General features: G+C 44.0%; 2 protein-coding genes across 4 annotated transcripts in view; both read left to right on the top strand.

Annotated features, from left to right (window-relative positions):
* Positions 1 to 993: 993 nt before the first annotated feature.
* On the top strand, positions 994 to 7,651 carry sall3b (spalt-like transcription factor 3b). Its single transcript, XM_028399633.1, has 4 exons — positions 994 to 1,075; positions 3,643 to 6,534; positions 6,608 to 6,924; positions 7,259 to 7,651. Exons 1-4 carry the CDS (start codon positions 994 to 996, stop codon positions 7,649 to 7,651), a joined length of 3,684 nt encoding a protein of 1,227 aa, XP_028255434.1.
* A 1,212-nt stretch (positions 7,652 to 8,863) lies between these two features.
* The window catches only part of atp9b (ATPase phospholipid transporting 9B), a 31,950-nt gene continuing 20,645 nt past the window's right edge, over positions 8,864 to 20,168 (top strand). For 2 of the 3 annotated variants that reach the window (XM_028431510.1, XM_028431525.1), the window contains exons 1-9: positions 8,878 to 8,957; positions 11,136 to 11,309; positions 13,939 to 14,089; positions 15,042 to 15,155; positions 15,821 to 15,929; positions 16,536 to 16,594; positions 16,964 to 17,015; positions 18,701 to 18,795; positions 20,073 to 20,153. In XM_028431510.1, coding sequence (XP_028287311.1) covers positions 8,878 to 8,957; positions 11,136 to 11,309; positions 13,939 to 14,089; positions 15,042 to 15,155; positions 15,821 to 15,929; positions 16,536 to 16,594; positions 16,964 to 17,015; positions 18,701 to 18,795; positions 20,073 to 20,153 — 915 coding nt within the window. Of the gene's footprint in view, positions 8,958 to 9,386; positions 9,461 to 11,135; positions 11,310 to 13,938; positions 14,090 to 15,041; positions 15,156 to 15,820; positions 15,930 to 16,535; positions 16,595 to 16,963; positions 17,016 to 18,700; positions 18,796 to 20,072; positions 20,154 to 20,168 lie in introns of all 3 variants that reach the window. The other variant, XM_028431517.1, reaches the window with a different exon arrangement.

Here is a 20,168-nt window from a genome sequence, read left to right as displayed (position 1 = left end):
AAACTACAGAAAAAATGAGGCCTCAGGTCACACTGGACCCGGGTTATAGCCTGCATACAGCCCCCCCATCAAGGAAAGAGTTCCTCTCTAACATAAGAGATATTTTTCAGTGTATTATGGCGCCAAATTGTGGGAGGTCGTAACAAATGAAGCGGAGGCTCCAACACCTCCTGTGGTATCCTGGCAGTAGCCTATCGCAGTCGGCTGCAGGGCATCTAATGATGGACCGGAGGCGGAGGCAGCGAGGAGAGCGCCGGTGTCTCGGACAGACCAGGGACTCTCACTTCCGACAGCCACCAGTCTGAGATCGGATCTACGCGCGACCCGAGCGAGATTTCTTTTTACGCACCGAGTTTGACTTTACGCACGAAAAAAAAATCTGCTCTGTCAGAGATTCGCCACCTCTGACGCGTCCATTCTGGGTTTTAGGAGACTGTATTCAGGCTGTTTTCTTGAGGAAGCCCCCGCCGCTGCTGCTGCTGCGCTGCTGCTCGGAGGTGTGTGCGAGAACCGGGACATCTGAGCATCCACAGCCGGAGGAGTCACCTCAAACTGACGTGACGCGAGGAGCTCAGAACAGGAAAATAAAGGGACAATATGAAGACGCAGCGTTTGCGTTAAACCTGCGTGAGACACGCTCAGAAGTTCAGCTCGGACTACTCCATGTTGGCGCTGCTCTGGAGTTGTGCGTAAAAAGCAGCCGCGCACCGGACAGGAAGTGAACTAATTATTATTAAACACCATCCCTCATTTCCATAGCGATCGTGAGTTGGCTGGACTTCAGCCAATCACCCATCGAAGGGCAGCTAGAGTCGTAAAAGCATTATCCTTCCTCCATCATAATTACACTGACATGCGCAATCTGCACACGGACATCAGCACCAGCCGCCGACCGCTTATTTCACCGGCCCCGCTCCCGCTGAAGGGTCCCAGTCGCTGCTCGTAGATGATCCGGCGGAAAGGCAGCAGCGAGTCCCGCAAACACGCATCAACATGTCCCGCCGCAAGCAAGCCAAGCCGCAGCACCTCCGGTCAGAGGAGGGAGCGACGCGGAGCGGACCCCTCTGCACGGACGGTACGTATCCGGGACGCTTCCAGGGACTTTCAGATCCACCACAGACAGGCGAGAAGGGGGCAGCTTTAATCCTGCAGAGAGGATACGAGGCTGTGAAGAAATTATGAAGTTTACAAAATCTAAAAATTTAGAGAAAACTGTTTAAGAGGTGGACTCAATTAAAATGAGTTTTAAGCTTTAAGAAGATTTATTACTGTTAGACACTAAAACAGAGCAAAGGTTTTATTTACGAACCAAAATATAAACTTGTCTCACTGCTGCGAACTGAATCCAGGTAAAAACACGCAGTTTGATTCCCGCACATTTTACTCATATTATTGAGGCCTTCCTGCCAACTCCTGAAATAATTACAGTGAGCAGCTGTGCCATCAAAATAAAAACAGTCAAATAATTCATAATATTCAGCAGCAATTTCATCATATTTTTTCCTGGTTGTTACTTCAGATTAACAGACTGTGTTATGATCTTTATTATTTAAATATTTAATTTAAGTTTCCCCTGCAGGCTGATAAATATTTGAACCTTTTAATTAACTCACATTATTTTAAATTACCATTAAAACTGTTGATCTGAGATCAAATGTAGTCATTTTTTTTAATGTAATTTTTTTCAATTGAAACATGTGGAATTTCACATTTTGTTTTTTATTATATTAATCTGGACTTAGCTCGTGTTTTAAAGCAGCATCCTGTGTGTTTACCTTTAAAAGGCCTGTAGCATTCTGGTCAAATAACGTTATTCTCCGTCATCCTCCATGTTTTCCAGTCAAATCAGGCCTGACTTTATTATTGTTATTTGTGGCAGTGAAGAGGTGTTGAGTGTGGCAGAGGCCCTCCTCAGCTGGGGCCCTCCCACAGCTCTGCAGTCACTGCTGACTTAACCTTTGTCAGCCTCACCCTGCGAGGGGGCAAGTGCTCCATGCCTGGATCATAATACAATTAGTAGATGTGAGCGGCTGACCTCCGGAGCCCAGAGGTCGAGCGGAGCCGCTCAGAGGTCGCTGATGCTGGGCTGGGAGTTTTGTTTTCAGGCTGCAGCTTCATGATGATTTTTATTTTTTTTTCCTTTCCTCGCCAACCCACACAAGAAACAGACATAAATCTGTTTTCTGCTCCTGATGTTATGGATTGAGTGAGGGTGACATTTGAAAATAAATTCCTATCAGTGTTATTATATTTGGAAATGTATTGAAAGGCTTAAATCAGAATCTGATCTTTTCTTTGTTTTGTTTGGGAGTAAATCTTACGAGGCGCAGACACAATCCTGAGCTAACACAGTGAAAGTGTTTTCACTCCTGTGTTTGCTGAATCGCCTTGGTGATCTCTGGACCACCCACCCTGAGAGCCAAAGGACTCGCTGATTATTTACCTCTGACCAGTCTGACTTTCAAATAGATTTTACCACTCCGCTCTGGTTACACTGTCCGTTAGAGTCCGCCTGTGTGAGCTCAGATGTGCGACAGTTGGAAGCTATTGTGTGAGTGTGTGTGTGTGTGTGTGTGTGTGTTTGTACGAGGATTTGTGGAGTGTGTTTGTTTAATTGTAAATATACCAGTCTGTGTTTGGCTTCGAGCACACTGGGACTGATACTTCTGTAGGTGTTGTACTGGAAACACACACGAATGGCAGCAAAACACTAAAGTCAGGGTTTAAATCGATATTTAAGAGGGAATACAGAGCAAAACTGTTTTCAATCAGTAAATTAAACATGAAAGATTTGTTCACTTCAACCTTAAAGTTCTTACAGAGAGGTTCGGCTGTGTGTAACAATAATTCAGTTCTGATTTTCCCAAATCTTTCCTTCTGCTGTTACAGCCTGATTCCTAATGGGGCAAAGCCTGAACAGATGATGATAAACAGTGATGATAAAATATGTCAAAAAGACTCATAAGAACACATCAGCTGCAGAAAGAAAGAAGAAAGGATCCTGTTCACACGAGGATATTTGGTTTATTTTTCTGTATGTATTTAATTAGAATTATATTTATCAAAGCTGTGATTTTATCGTTGAAATTAAAACACCCAATAATCAATTTATACCTTGAAAAAAAAGCTTAATTTCACCTTAACTCAAATGATCTGACTTCATATTTATGCCTCTTTTTTGAGGCTAAAAATGAGACCTACAATGAATTACACAAATGCACCGAAAATCAATAAACTGTATAGAGTTTCATTATCTGTCTGAATGCACAATTGAGAGGTCAAATAACTTTATTGAACTTTATTGATTTTTTTTTTCTTTTGAAGGATGATTAACATGTGAAAACAGCAACGGTGTGACATTAAAAACACTTTAAGAGACTTTTTTTAATTGAGGCTTGTTGAATTTAAAGTTTTAAACACAGCAGAAAGGAGGAACACACTAACTTAATGTGAATAAATCAGTTTTTATTAAATCTAGTGCAGATAATTGAATCATTTCAGCTCGACACCTTTGTAATTTCTGGACACTGTGAGGCGTGTTGTGGATTTCAGAGTTGACTGGGTTTGAACAATGCTTGTTGTTGTCATAGTAAACTGTCGCTTCCGCGCTCTCACTCTTGTTTTTTTTTTTTTTCTTCTCAGCCGTTGCGGAAGCCACAGAGAGAGAGGAGGCCGCCGCAGGCTGCCGGAGCACTGAGGAAACACACATCTGTGACAAATGCTGTGCTCAGTTCTTCTCTTGGACTGAGCTGAGTGAACATCAGAAAGTCTGCACCGAGGACCCCCTGGTGCTGATAGTGAAGGACAGTGATGGGGTGCCTGTTGCTGAGGAATCTCCTAGCGGGCCCTCGCCGGCTCCCAGCGTAGCATCCAGTGACTCATCTGCAGCCGAGTCCATGGACGCTGGCTTTGAGTTGGGAGACGCGCTGGTGAATGATGCTGACAGTCTGGATAACCTGGAGGAAGGGAGGGAGCGGGAAGAAGCCATGGAGCTGGAGCACTGTCCACAGGAGAAATACACGTCGGCTTCCAGCCCTCAGCCTCCAGACTCAGCCGAGCCCGCGTCACCCCAGGTGTCAGCAGCTGGCAGCTACAGCATGCCCAGTACAAACGTGACGCTGGAGATCCTCCACAGCACCCGGGTGGCTGTGGCCCAGTTCTCCCAGGGGATCAACAGCAGCATCCCGGGAGGGAAGGCAGCGTCAGCCGCCATCCCGGTGATCCTGGAGCACCTGCTGGCTCTGCAGCAACAGCAGGTCCACCAGCTGCAGCTGATCGAGCAGATCTGCAGCCAGGTCGCTGTCATGAACAGACAGCCAACACAAGCAGCATTAAACCCAGTCTCCAGATCTCTAACGCTGGCGCCCAACCCTTTCCCCTCTCAGGGCATCATCTCCCCTCCCATCCTGCCTCTGTCAGGAACGATGCCCTCCACCATTAACGGACAGGCCGCTGTTTCTTTGTCTTCTGTGCTGGAAAAGTCACAAACTCTCCCCTCACAAACTATATGTGGACAGTCCACACTCAGAGACGCCCCTTGTACCCCCGCCCCCTCAGAGACTTCAACCCCATCTCTCTCCAGCAGCAGCAGCAGCAGCATCTCAGCCCTGCTGCCTCCTTACACCGGCTCACACACCGGCACCATCAGCAGTACTCAGACCTCCTCCAGCCCACTCTCCCTGGCACAGAGCAGCCTCCTCAGCTCATCCTCCAGCCTACCATTTCTACCTCAGAGCCCCCCCAGCAGTGTCATTTTCCCCAATCCTTTGGCTAGCATTGCCGCCACAGCGAACGCACTTGACCCCCTGGCGGCCCTGATGAAGCACAGGAAGGGGAAAATGCCGAACGTTTCTTTGTTCGAAACGAAGCCCAGCCCAGAGGAACCCTTCTTCAAGCATAAATGCAGGTTCTGTGCCAAAGTGTTTGGCAGCGACAGCGCTCTGCAGATCCACCTGCGCTCCCATACAGGAGAGCGGCCCTTCAAATGCAACATCTGTGGCAACCGCTTCTCCACAAAGGGGAACTTAAAGGTGCACTTTCAGAGGCATAAAGACAAGTACCCTCATATTCAGATGAACCCTTTCCCTGTGCCAGAATATCTAGACAATGTGCCAACAAGTTCTGGGATTCCCTATGGGATGTCTGTCCCTCCTGAGAAACCTGTGTCCTCATGGCTGGACAGCAAACCTGTTGTAGCAACTCTGCCAGCCAGTATGGGTCTTCCGCTTTCCTCCACTATTACCAGTATCGGAGGCTCAAATGACCCTGTAAGTGTAACACCATCTGTTAAATCTCCCTATCAGCCAGCTCCTGGTGAATGTGTATCTGTGTCACCTAACCACAGAGGCAGTGAGGCTCATTTCTCTCCTGTTTCAGAGACAGAAGCCTCCAATATACTGAAAACAGAGGGGGTTCACCTGCCCCAAAGCTGCACCCTGAGGCTGAGAGCCAACACAGCCACCGAGGCGGCCGCAATCCCATCTGTGACCACCACGCCTGAACCCATCACCTCAGTCTCCCCTGTCTCCAACTCCCCTCCCCTCTCACTGAACTCTGAGGAGACTAAATTCCCATCTGGAGGCTTCTTGGATTCTATGCAAACGTCTGAAACCTCAAAGCTTCAGCAGCTGGTGGAGAACATCGACAAAAAAATCACAGACCCCAACCAGTGTGTCCTCTGCCACCGGGTCCTCAGCTGCCAGAGCGCGCTCAAGATGCACTACCGCATCCACACGGGCGAGCGGCCCTTCAAATGCAAAGTGTGCGGCAGGGCGTTCACCACCAAAGGGAACCTGAAGACTCACATCGGCGTCCACAGAGAGAATCCCCCGGTTCAGGTGCAGCACTCGTGCCCCATCTGCCAGAAGAAGTTCACCAACGCCGTGGTCCTGCAGCAGCACATCCGCATGCACATGGTGGGACCGATTTCAGACGGTGCCCTGCTGGACGGTCTGCAGGAGGTGGACGCTGAGGTGTCTGTTGGCGAGAACAACTTTGACAGCCTGAGCAGCAACGGCAACGACCTCACTGATGATATTTCAATGGAGGATGACAATGAGGAAGAGGAGGAGGAGGTGGAGAACATGGAGGATGGTGTATATGTGTCTAAACCCATTATCTCTGATTGTAACTCCCCTCCTAAGTCCATTATTTCAAGCATAGCAGCACTGGAGAAGCAAATGAGGATGATCGACTCCTTCAGTGTCAAACCTCTGACAAATGGTTTCAGAGACAGCAGCGCTGTTGAAGACGTCCTATCAGAGAAGCGGGAGGAGAACGGCAGTGAAAACAGCAGTGTATCCGAATCCTCGCACTCACCTTATGTGTCAGCATCTCCCTTTCAAAACAACTCAGAGGGCATGACGATCAAATCACCAGCGGTGGAAAACAACAGGCCAGAATCCCAGGAAGCTTTGGCAGCCTCAGTGAAGAGGGAGCAATCCGAGTCCCCAACCACAGGAGCACAGGCCGGAAAGCTCTGTGTGAAAGAGGAGGCTCCATACAGCATGTCGTTCCAGCTGAGCAGAGACAGAGGTAAGGCTCGCATGTCATTTGGGGGTGACATCAGAAAAGTTATATGTTGATAACATCTATCTGTTCCTTGCAGGTCAAAGTGTCCTCACTGGCGCCATAAAGACAGAGGTGAACGGCCACAGCCAGCCGAACAACCCGATGGAAGGGCAGCACCCTCCGTTCAGCGTCCACATCACTCCGGCTTATGCGTCTGTTGGCAGCCCGGGTATGACCTCTCTGCTAGGCCCGGTGCCTTCTCGCCGGACCCCTAAACAGCACAACTGCAACGCCTGCGGGAAGAACTTCTCATCAGCCAGCGCCCTTCAGATCCACGAGCGCACGCACACCGGAGAGAAGCCGTTTGTCTGCTCCATCTGCGGCAGAGCGTTCACCACCAAAGGCAATCTGAAGGTAGACATGCAGAGTTTAAACAGTGTGTCTCCATTATTATTATGCCTATAAAAACACATGAACACTAGTGAAACCTAAAATTTAAGGAAGCATAATGTACACCTTTCAAAATAAAAGCATTGGCTAAATCCAGAATTCAATATGCCATTTTGAAATCCTTTGTAAAAAAGGACTGAATAATCAAATCAATTGATGAATAATTGATCAGTCAACAAACTCAAAATAATTTAAAAAGCCATATAAGTGAAACTTTGATGTTATCAGAGAGAAAAACCTTATTATTAAAGTTTAAACCTCTCAGTTTAAATCTGACCCCTTTAAATGTCATTTTCAGGTCCATATGGGAACTCACATGTGGAACAACGCCCCGGCCCGGAGAGGCCGGCGGCTGTCGGTGGAGAACCCCATGGCCCTGCTGGGCGGGGAGGCCATGAAGTTTGGGGAGATGTTTCAGAAGGACCTGGCGGCTCGAGCCATGAACGTGGACCCCGGATTCTGGAACCGTTATGCCACGGCTATCAGCAACAGCCTGGCCATGAAGAACAACGAGATCTCTGTGATTCAGAACAGAGGCCTCTCCCAGCTTCACCCTCTGACTGCAGGCATGGACAGAGTGAGCGCCGCAGGGGTTCCGATCGCTGGACTTACCAAGACAGGCATGGACCTGGGAACCAGCAGACATTTTTCTATGCTGATCGATGACAGCAAAGAAATAGGAATCAATTGAAAGAAGCTGAATGTTCTTGGAATTCTTATGCAAATTAATATGGACATTAAAATATTTGTAAAACATCTTGTTTGTTCTTATGTATTATATATAGACTTAAAAAAAGAACTTTTTATCAATTGAAAGAAAACAGTAGGAGGTTCACAGTTTGCTCTTTTACTTTGCAGTCATTTGTGAATGTTTGTGTTTTTCTATAGGAACTTGTACCTGAGAATTCCTTCGGTGCTTTTAGATGTACAGTTGCTCTGACAGACGTTGAACATGTGTTCAAATCAATAATGCAATAACAGCTGCCCACTGCTGCTAGCTGGTGCAAAGCACAAAAATATGCTCGGAGATACCCGCAGATATGAACTGCAGAGATCTGTTGTCTATGTTATGGTGAGAAACTGTCATCCTTAAACAACGGTTGGACTGAATAAAAGACAGAAGAAGAAACAAAAAACACAAAAACAACGAACACACACCATCTGTATGTTCAGCTCCATACCTCACTCACTGTTTCACACACCCATTTTTGCAATTTAGGTTATTATTATTATTATTATTATTATTATTATGGCATCAGCCATTTGAAAAAGAAGGAAGTGTGTATATGTGTGTAAAACTGATAGTGTTTAATAGGTTTATACTCTTGTTGGTAACGTAATAAATTACATCTCTAGTTTCAAACTGAAGCATCACTATGGCAGACAACAACATCAGCAGAAGAAGAAGAAAGAAGACATGAAAAATTAGAAATAGAAAAAAAAAGTTTACATTCTGAGGTACACTTTTAAAATGCCTGTAGGAAAATGATCTTTAAATAAGGCCACAGCCATTTTTAGAGTTCTCAATAAGCACTGTTAAGCGTCACACTGTGCGCTCAGCAAAATATAACTCTGACGCTGTCTCCTTCCATCATAAAATCACTCCCTGATCACACTGTGCCCATGATGAATACAATCAATTATGCGGCATTCCTTGACACCCCGAAACCACGAAGTCTACAGTGTTGCGGATGTTTTTTGGTAAGAAGACGAAGCAGTTATTTTCTCTCCATTACTCTGTTTTAAAACTGCAGTGTTTAATAATCCCTTTATGCCCTCAAAGCTTTAATAACTATAATAATTATAGCCCTTTTTCGTCTCTGATTATGTCTGTTACGATATTCTGCGTCGCACCTGAACGCCACATAAGTCTTAAACGTTTCTATGTGACGTCTGCGTGCGTACAACACAGCCAAGATGGCTGACCACATTCCATTAAATCCAGTGCGGAAGAACTCGAAGAGAATTCCGTATATCAACTCAGCCAGACGTTCAAGGTATGAACCGGGCCGTTTCTTTGGTCCAGCTCTAAAGAAACGTCTGTTTATCTGACAATGTTTTGCTTCGCTTTCCCCCCTCCCGGGGTCCGTGTGTGGGTCGTGGGTGTTAGCTTGTGTTGCTAGCACCGCTGCTCTGACAGCTTCTCCGCATTTATTTTGACAGCTGCTTGCCCTGCTCACTCCACCAATTCTTGAAAGCTAAAAAAACAATATGTCAAATGTGTGCTTCGTCCCGTTCGACAGCCCCCTTTTTATACCCTCGTAGTGTTCGTTAGCATGATATTGTTGTTGACGGATATCTGCTCCTCAGTCCTCCCTCCTCTGGCATTTAATTTTGAAGTCACATGATAATGTCTCTGTGTTAAACACGTTCGTCACATGTTTTGAAGGAGTCGTTTTATCATTCACCAGCTTGTTCATTTTCAGACTGGACGGGGATGAGCTAATAAAGCCCTCAGGGTGAGAGGAATGGACTGGAAGCGAAATAGGCACATGATCAGGTACTTATATTACAAGTAGTGGGCTGTTTATCATAACAGTGTATCAACTGCTAGTGGACTCAGTATGTTTACCTCCTCTACACTTTCCCAAATACCATTTAAATCCACTTTAAACACCTGCTGCTGCTTTGACTTCCTGTCGGGTGCTTTGAGTAATAAAACAAATGTGCCACGTTATTGATCTGTGGTAGGAAATGAGCTCATTTTATAGCAGTGGTCCTGAAGCTGCAGAGAGGTTTTCCTACATCACACTGAAACAAAGCCTCACTGCAGAGCCAGAAACATTTCTACAAATCAGCCCACGTTCTGGGACTGAGGACTGAGAGCTGAGTTATTGTGTACTCACACGTGGGTGTTCCACTGCAACGAAAAACACTCTGGATAATAATATACTGTTCCAACATAGTATGACTCAGAGAGTACTGGTTCCGCACCAGATCCAACAGGTCCACATTTTAACTACCACCATGTAATTTTGGATTACCTTGTGATGATGGTGATGAAGAACAGAGTGGGTATTGCATTATAGTGTCATGGTTAAAAAAGAGCCTCACTCCTTCCAGAGACCTGAATTTGACCTCATTTTTTACAAAAATAGAAACATTAATCGTCGTTTGATTCCATATGAGTCGCACCATGAATCACACGTACGCCGTTCTTGAATTTAAGGAGTTTTAACTCTCACATACTCACACTGCGTACACAGATAAACCCTGTGTTTTTTAACTGACAGTCCTCTTAATCACTAGATTGTCATTATCCCTCTGGTTCTTAAACTAAAGTTGCAGAAGCTCTTGGCTGAAACACAAAGTCAGGCTACACCAGCTTCTGCTTGTTTTCCTTTGCCATGGTGAGTTGCTCTGTTGGGCCATTTCAGTGAGGACTAATGTGGATGGTTTAAGCTTAAGCTCATAATCCTGCTGATGCTAGTTTTATACTTGTCCGCATGTCCATGTGCACTCATGTACAGAGGACCTGTTCCACTACACACACTTGGAAACACGTTCCATAAAGTGTCGAATGTTGATGTTTTAAACTCTAAAATGGCTCATTTTACTGGATCAGTGTGACTTTAAACTTCCTATAAATACCACATATTTGTTTGTGTTTCGTCAAGCGGAAGTAAAAATGAAGGACACACTGGTGCTGTCACGTGGAACTGTCAAGTGGCCTTGAAGTTGCTGCTCTTCTTGTGTAAACCTGATATCTTCGTTGGTGTTTCGAACTGCTCTGTGGACAGTAGAGCGCTGTCCTTTTTAAATATTTTTTATTTTGAAAACGTTTATATTTTCAGTGTGTTTATGATCGGTGAGCATGTGGTCTGTGTTTATAGAGATTTATCCTGTATTGTGGGTGGTCATGTTAAGTTAAGAGTCCAGACTTTCACAGTTTGTTAGAGGGGCCTCATGAATGAGACGTTATGTGCTTCTCAAGAGTGTTTCCAGTGTGTCTTTATTATGTGAATAGGGGGACGTGCTCAGTACTATTCAGTGACAGAGGAACTGAGCCAACTACAACTACAAAACACCCATAGATGCCAGGCTTAGGCCACACAGCCTCTATGTAAACTAGATGATATCATTAAAAATCCATGTAGATTAGAAGTGGGAACTAAGCGTGTTAATGTAGGAGACCTTTTTTTGTTCACTGTCCTCATATGTCCTTGTTCTTTCAGATACTCTTTAGAAGATGAGTCCTCAAACTTGGACGAGATGCCTCTGATGATGTCGGAGGAAGGCTTTGAGAATGAGGAGAGCGACTATCAGACGCTGCCCCGAGCCAGAGTCAATCAGAGACAGCGAGGCCTCGGCTGGTTCCTCCTGGGAGGCTGGAAAGTCCTCTGTGGCAGGTATTCATGTGCTGCTATGACTCATATTGTGCATGTGGGCTGAGAGGAGGCGAGGTTCAGATCACAGTGTGGTAATAATAAGTGTTTCCCAGCAGGTGTTTATCTGTACAGCTTCCCACAGATTACTGAAAAAATCTAAATGTGTTCACAGAGAGTTTAAACACAGGAGAACAATTACAGAGTCTGAAATGATCGTCAGGATCAATGAGGAAGTTATTGTAAGGTTTTCGCCATCATCACAGAAAAGGAAACACTCAATCCTCCCACCCTTTTTCCCCACTGCTGTAGTACGGTTGTACTGTCTACAATTTAAAAATGGAGTGTGCGACTACAGAGAAGTAAACGGTGAAGGACAGTGAATGACTCTCACATTGATGAAAATGTAACAAGAGTATGTTGATAGAGGTGTACGCTTTACTAGTGTTTGTAGATTATAATTTTTTGTATTATTTATTTCAGAAAACAATGGTGAGAAAAGCTTGTGGCAAATTGACAGAGGTCCTCTGAGACCTCGTTTCCACAAACACGGGTATCTGTAAAAACGAAGACTTCCCTTCGTTTGTGCTTTTCATTTACACTTAAACTGAGTTTTCGCCTCTTTCTAAAAAACGATTCTTTCTAAAAAAACTCCGGCAAAAGTGGAGATTTTGGAAAACTCTGAATTCGCGTTTGAATGTGAACAGAGAAAAACTGAGTTTGCGGCAGTCTGCACGTCAGTTTGTGTAGTACGGCTGCGAGAGCAGGCTGTGGTCTAGTAATGGAAGCATCCCATTAGGTAGCGTTTGCATTTCTGCTGGTGTCAGCACTTTTTACGTGTTTGCATTTGACACAGCTCCTCTTACTATGTAGAGGAGCAGAGGCATGTTAGGTCTCCAGGTTCAGCAATTTTGGAACGACTTCTGACACAAAGAGCCAGACTGCATCGATGAGGCTTCCGATTGGCACGGCTTTCTCCTTCTTCCTACACTGCCACCCACAGGCCTGGAGTAGTCATGACGGCTCTTGGGAGTGTATTTATGTGGGTTAATGTAAACGAAAACAATGATGTGTGCACGATGTTATTTTAGAAAAAAGGAGGAGAGGAAATATTCATTTTTCAAAATTCCTGGCCATGTGTAAACGGGGTCTCAGACGTCTTTGTTCACATCTTGATCTTGATTTTGTTATTATGAGGGAAAAAAAGCACTTGCACGGTGTTGCAATGTTGCTGCTGCTGCTTCTCTGCATGTTCTGTCTGGAGATGAGAGTCTTCAGTTTGGACCTCTGACCAGAGTCAGAGAGTCACTGTTGTCGTTCTGTCAAAATGCATGTGTGCTGTATTATGTCAGTAAGTATGCTCATGATTATCAGTTTGGATTTCGAACGCACCGGTAGTTGTGCGTGAAGTGCAAAGAGAGGATAAGGGCGTGTTTTTGGTCGATGCACACCATCAGTCCAAAAAGATTTTCAGGTCAAACAGAACAGGGCGCTTTATCCCACTAATGATTCATTTGACAGGTTTTGCCCTCTAAAAGATGCTCCTCTGTGGCTAATGCCAGTGTTTGTTTATACCAGAACAACAAACGGCGGCGTCATTTATACACAAATGTTTGTACCAAAAATAAAAAAAAAAAATGTAACATTTACTGTTGTAGGAATTTCATGGAATATTCAGTTTTCTGTCTGGTCCTGTTGTTAGTGGTGCATCTCCAATTGAAGCTGCATATTGATCCCCCTCCACCCCCACCCCCTGCACCCACCCCTCCACCCCACTAATGAACAAATCGGATTTTTCACAGCTGACCAGTTTGATGCTTTCCAGTAATTTTATGTGTGCATAGTGTGGGATTATAAAACACAAATAATTCACACTGAATAAGCCGCGACTGTTCAAATGGCATATTATTTGAATAGCATTCATTTGCTCAAATAATCGCTCTTATGAATCTGGACTGGGAGTGCACAGAGACCCAGAACATGGAGGCCAATACAAACAAGACTTTTTCTTTTTTTTAACCAAAGTTGATTTATTTTGTTTCATGTTTTGCCAACTTGCTTAAAAAGTGGAAAAGCCAAGTCGCTCAGCATGACGGTATACACTGACACTCTCCCCTTTTTGCCCCCCAGGTGCCAGTTCAGGTCATGCTGCTCTCATTGAAATTTAGCCCCACACTACGCCACTGTTTGCATTTGATATCAGATATGGGAGATAAGCCCCCGTTGTATTCATCACTAGGTTGATAGAAAGTCACATACTTTTTAAAAAGTGAACATCAGTCTGAACCCAACCATCAGAGCTCTTCTTTAAGTGAAGCGTGTTTAGTTTATACAACTCTGAAAGAGTCCGACTGCCACAGAATTAGCCAGGGACTTTCCACCTGGAGCTTTTCATGTTATAAGCAAAGGACTTTCTTTGTAAAATTGTGCCAAAAGAAGCCTTGAAGATGTAATTAACACTGACAAGAGCAGGGATATAAATAACAGCAGTTTTATAGGAAGCATCAGGGCACAGCTGTGGAGCTCCATGTTCAGAAAAATGAGGCAACAAAAATCTACAAATATTATACATGACATAAAACTGGAGACTGTTGGACTCATTGGATGTGTGTTTATTCAACGAGGTGTAATTTGTAACATTTGCCCCTTTCAGCTGCTGTGACTGCCTTGCCCGCATATGTCGGAGGAAGAAGGAACTGAAAGCCAGGACGGTTTGGCTCGGCTGTCCAGACAAATGTGAAGAGAAGTTCCCCAAAAACGCCATCAAAAACCAGAAGTACAACATCTTCACCTTTGTGCCTGGGGTGAGTTCCTGTCCTGCTGACAGTGACTGTATTGAGTCTGTGTTCCCACTCCTTTATAGCACTCGTTGAGTTGAAGCACAGATTAACTGTATGTAAAGCACAGCAGCACTCACTGCATCTTAAGTTAAGGGTTTACACTGTGGGGGGACTTTGGAGATCCATCAGAGTTACTGATTAAAAAGCAAATGGTTCCATGATTAAGAGGCCCTCCTTTAGCCGGGGCCATTAAATGTCAACTGTCTATTAGTGGCGCAGATATTCTCATCGATGGCGAACAGAGCGGCTCTGTTTTCCTCGCTCCACTTTAAATTATTAAATACACACAAATTGAGTTTAGCAGTATGCATTTTTCCCTAAAGGTCGGAAGGTTCATTAACTATAGAGCACCGTGCATTGATCCCATTGTCTCTGATAAGCTGTGACCAGACACTAGACTCTCATTATTGCAAACATTATTCAAAATTTGACCTTAGATGAATGGAGTCCTGAAGACTCACCGTTGATTGATAGCCAATTAACAAAGGCGGCTTGGGGAAGTCACAGGTGCTGCTTCGGCATGTGTAACATAAGAGAGCGTGTGCTGGATTCCACCTGAAACAATATCTGACTGTAACTCATTTTATCAGCAGAGCGAACCTGTTTTGTTTATGATGCCAAGCAGCAGCCACTACCTGTCAGTGTACCAAGTTACCCCGCCACGTGAGACCTGTACCCAGCATGCCATTCTACACAGACGTTCTCAAAGTGTCAGAGTTTCCATTAGGTTAATGTAAAGCTAACAGCATTAACATGTATCTTGTTCCCCATCCTGGAACATGTACAGTAACCCATCCTGTCTGATTTGTTGCAGCCTCGTCCTCTTTTGTCTGGTGTGCAGCTGTCGTCATGTTTGACTCACCTTGCTGACACGTTCACTCGCCTCGCTGAATCTCTGTTTCCTCTGCCCTCTCAGGTTCTCTACCAGCAGTTCAAGTTCTTCCTCAATCTCTACTTTCTGGTGGTGGCGTGTTCGCAGTTTGTGCCATCGTTGAAAATTGGGTATTTGTACACGTACTGGGCGCCTCTGGTAAATACACCTTAACTTATTACTGTCACATAATGTTACGAATGATCTTTTCTTAAAGAAACCGGCGATAAACCTGTGTTTTTGGTTAAAATAAATAAATGCTCCTATTTACCTGGATTTATTTCTTTTTTCTTTTTCAAGTGGATATTTAACTCTAAAATGACTAAACTGGTATCGACACTAAACAAAGGAAGTTTATTTAAATTGATGAACTGTAACTAAGTGGCTGTACAACCACCTAAAGGGCTATAATGATTTTATTTCTCCAATTATCTGCACAGTTAAATAAAAAAGTGAAATAAAATTACATTGAATGGACTTATTTAGAGGATTAGAACGGTCTATTACATGCCAACAAAGGAATCATTCAAAGTAGCCATTAGATGATATTTATTAGCATCTTTTTAAGCATCGTCTTCCGCTCACTCGAGCATGATCATCCTCTCTTGTAATGTGAAGTTTCTGTAGAGTATTTTGTCTCAACGTGAGAAGTGAAATTTTCTGCTACACCAGCTGCCACAGGAAGACAGCTGAATTTCAGACTAATCACATAGATGATTACAGCCTGTATTAGTTGCAGCAACAGCCTGTGACAGAGAGTTCTACCTGAGAACCTGCTCTGATGTTTTTTCTTCTTAATCTTCACTGTGTGTTTTGGCGCTCAGGGTTTCGTGTTGGCTGTTACCATGGTGCGGGAGGCCGTGGATGAAGTGCGGCGCTGTCAGCGGGACAAAGAGATGAACTCTCAACTCTACAGCAAGCTCACAATGAGAGGTGAGTGAAGGAAACCTGCCAGGCCTCCTTTTTGCGCCTCTTTTTTTCATACGCTTGCTGACACGATGCTAACGGATGATTCTGTTGTGTCGTCGAGTTCCCCTCTGTGTAATTTAGACGCAGCAGAAGTCATTCTTCTCCCTGTAATTGCATTGATTTTTTTTCCTTCAGATTTGAACTGTATGATCTAAGATTGGCCCCTTTTGTTAAATGTGTAGTGAAATCCCTCTGTGTGATATCCATGACCACAGCCAAGGTTGTAGCTTTTTACACCCTCTGTGCTTTTATACATGTGCGCACAGGAGATGAAGGGGGGCTGTAGGTGGGTATTGGGGGGGCAGTATAATTGAGAGTGACCCTCTGTGCCATTGTTTTTGTCTGTGCCTGAGACCAGAGATGAAAACAGAAGGGTATTACATTATCATGCTGGAGGTAATCAATCTGTTGGAAGGTGAGAAAGGAGAGAGAGGGACAATAGCAAAAAGTGGGCTGTGGTTTGAAGAGTCAGAGGGCCAGAAAATCAAAATGTTTTATTACTTTGCACATTTAGAGTTTCGTTGGAGCTATACTATTGTCTTTTTTACACGTTTTCCTGCCTTTTTTCAGGTAAAATTCAAGTGAAAAGTTGTGACATACAAGTCGGAGACATGATCATCGTTGAGAAGGTAAAACATCCCGCTTAAATCATAAATCAGTTTAAAATCTTCTATGCTTCCTATAGAATCTTCCGATTCTATTTTAACATTAATGAATCTGGAGAAGTGTGCTGCTGTTAAGTTAATATTAGTATTAATACAAAATTTCCTCACACCTGTTCAGCTTGTATTTCTGCAACATGAAATCTAGCTGCTACTGAACAGTAAAGTTTCCATTTCTGCATATCAGATTGAGGTAAAAAAAAGCCTCTTCTTCAGCCTCTGGTCAAGGTATCGACCTTTTTTTAATTATTCAGGAACACTCACAGGGCTTTTGTCACAGAGCTCAATAACACACCTTCATCTGCAGTCTTGTTGTTTTTCTTTGTTTTTTCGTAGAACCAGCGAATTCCTGCAGACTTGATATTCCTGAGAACGTCTGAGAAAAATGGTGAGAATACAAACTATGGTTGTGTCTGTGTGTGGAGTGTGAAGGCAGGACCATGAAAACAACAAAATGAGGGGAAAAAAAATATCTTAATTCAGGGCTGCATCCTTTTTTTATTTGCATCACCAGTTGACTTAAGCTAAGAATCTTGACACCTTCACTGTGATGGTTTAGGTGTCATCCTCGACTATCAAAGTAGCAGGTGTGTAGTCTTGATTGTCTCAGGTTTTTTTACCCTTGTGCTCCAGCTACACAGTGAGGTGTGTAAGTATTTAAAAAGTCAAGCTTGTCATGCAGAATTGAGCAAAAACTAGCCGACTACCAACACATTAGCGTACTATCAGCAGTAGTTATGGATGTTGTGAAGGAAAGGAGTCTAAGCAACAGTGTTTATCTGTTATTTGAATGAGAAAATTTGGTTTGATTGTGCCTTGTAGCCTTATCGTTTTGTCCTTTCCCTCTATCTTAACCTTATCCTTAAGCATGAACATTCAAAATAAGGGGATAGGCCTCAGCGGTAGAAGCATTGGGTGTAACGGGATGCAGCCTCAGAAAACACCTTACAGTTGAACTTTGCGTGCCCCATGGCACTATAATGAACTGTGTCAAGATCATTTAGGTGAGAAATGTGACTCCCCAATGTGACTTCCAGTCGTTTGACATCATCCGATCAAGTCACCCCGTGATTCATATGATTTATCCTGCGTTGTTCAGGTGACTGATGATGCAAATTTCAATTAATCGATGAGCTGCGTCAGATTCTGGCTCTTTTCTGAGAGGAAATGTTCAGAGGACATCATTTCCATCCATCACTGAGGTGTCAATATGCTTGGCAGGGAGTTGTCGATGTCTTTGTCTCTAACACACACACACACACACACACACACACACACATGCATAAAACACATCTTTCTCTTGCACACGTAACGGCTCGTATATTTTGTCCACTCATACACACACACACACTCACATCTCTGTGGTGTTATGTGAGGAGCTGAGCTGCCACTGCAGCAGAAGCAAAGCATGAATCATCCTCCTTGTGTTAATGTTTTCCATCATACTTAACCCTCGGGGGATGGTTTATGGCTGGCCTTTACCCTCCCTGTCAGATAGTTGCTCTCATCCATCAGTTTCATATGTAATATTACCTCAGATCAATACGGGTCACCACTGCTCAAATTTTATCAGCCCCTGTGAGCTGCACAGAGACCACAGATGCTTCACGCCACAGGCTCTGTGTTAATGAATTGTGTCTGATTTATGACAGCACAGCGATTATTACTATATATAGTTATCATGCTGTAGGTCTTTAGCAGAGGTTAATGTGGGTGTGCAGATTTGACACGTTTTTACATTTTGTCAGAGTTTATATGTATTGTTATTGATTAATTAGGAATAATGTTTGAGTCTTCTGTAAATTGTGATAATGTTTGTTACAGATTTAAGTTGATTATGAATTTATTTATTTACATCCAGTCTGCAGATTTGCAGGACCTTGGATGTTTAGTTAGTTTGCTGTTTCCTAACCCGTGCTCATCTTTAATTGGATTCTAATCTTTGTTTCCTATTCTCCTTTGTTCTATTGTTTAGTTGTATTTAATCGGGACTACCCTCAGAGTATATAAACCCTCAACCTGAAGCCACATACATCCATCCCTTCTGACTTCTACATGCCTTTTTTTTTCCAGGTGCGTGTTTCATCCGAACGGATCAGCTGGACGGAGAAACAGACTGGAAACTGAAAGTCGCCGTTGGCTGCACTCAGCGCCTGCCTGCAGTGGGGGTATGGATACATTACGATTTTAGTGAATCTCTGGTGACGGCCCAACCGTGAATGAGTGTTGTGTTATCGCTAAAAGCATTGCTCATCAAATATCTGTGCTGTGACGGAAACCTAATCAGTGATGGGATGACAGACAGCTGGAACAATCTGAACCTGACAGCAGCTTCCTTTAACTGGAGGTGATACTCAACACTTAAAGATTTAAGTTGACTCAATGTTTCTTAATGTGATCAGAGGATTAAAGTTTCAGTAAGTCATTCGATGATTAGGCTGTAGCATCCAGATTGGGTTTCAAGAGTTGTCTTTGAATCAGCCTGTATGTACATGGTTAACAGCCTGAGTCCAGTGAAGGGCTCCCAATATATATATATATATATATAACAGTGAAAAATACCTATGATGCCATCTGGAAAAGCAAACAAGCAGTAACTTCCAGGGCCAAAAAGTGAAACAAGGCAGCCAAAAGCTGCTTTCCTGGAAAAGTGAATCACTCTCCATAAAGCTCAATGTTAAAGTAAGCATGTTTAATCAAAGGCGTGATCATGTTAAGTGATCACAGCTTCACTTCCATTTTCTAACCCCCTCTTTGCCTATATTTGGATCAACCTAGAGTTAGGTGGACCTCTAGCAAGATTGGTTGAAAAAAAAAATCAGTGACATAAATCACCTCTGAAGTCAAGTTCACACCGACTCCTCTGACTCTCTGTGCCTTTGTCTCCAGAATGCTGGAGCAACACTACTCTCCTTTGGGGTTTCGGTAAAATAATCTTCCCAGCTTCTCTTTAACCGCTCTGACCATGTTCTCACCAGGAGAACACTATCTGAGCACAAGTGGCCGCTGCAGAGGCTGCGCGCCCGCTTGAATAATTTAATATTTACAATCAATTTTGTTCCACTTTGGGAGGATGGAGGTTGGTGCTGGATGCTGGATGGAGCATTGGCTGCAGCCTCTCCTGTCAGGTTTATTATGGTGACACAATTGAGAGGCTGTAGCTGGCATCATCGTGGAGTCTGCTCAACTCCTGTTTATTCCAAATTGGGGGTTCCAACATGTAGGTCTTGTGTTTGACACATTTTGGAGCTACCACCAAGTGGCCACTTGAGGAACTGCAGTTTTGGCTGCTTCATCCTCCTTTCATGAGTGTCTCAGATTAGGCAGGGAGTGTTCACAGCAAGGATTATCTGAAGTTTGAAGCAGGTTTTTATAAAAGAACTTTATCTTGTGTATTAAATTTTGAATACGCAGAGTCCATGATTGTATTGTCTCCTTGTCTCAGGACCTCTTCTCCATCCGAGCCTACGTCTACGCCCAGAAGCCCCAGCTGGACATCCACAGTTTCGAGGGGAATTTCACGAGGGTACAGTAGCTCGCT

This window comes from Parambassis ranga, chromosome 2 (genome assembly GCF_900634625.1).
Source record: "Parambassis ranga chromosome 2, fParRan2.1, whole genome shotgun sequence".
Classification (NCBI taxonomy): Eukaryota; Metazoa; Chordata; class Actinopteri; family Ambassidae; genus Parambassis; species Parambassis ranga.
This window is presented reverse-complemented; position numbering and strand designations above follow the sequence as displayed.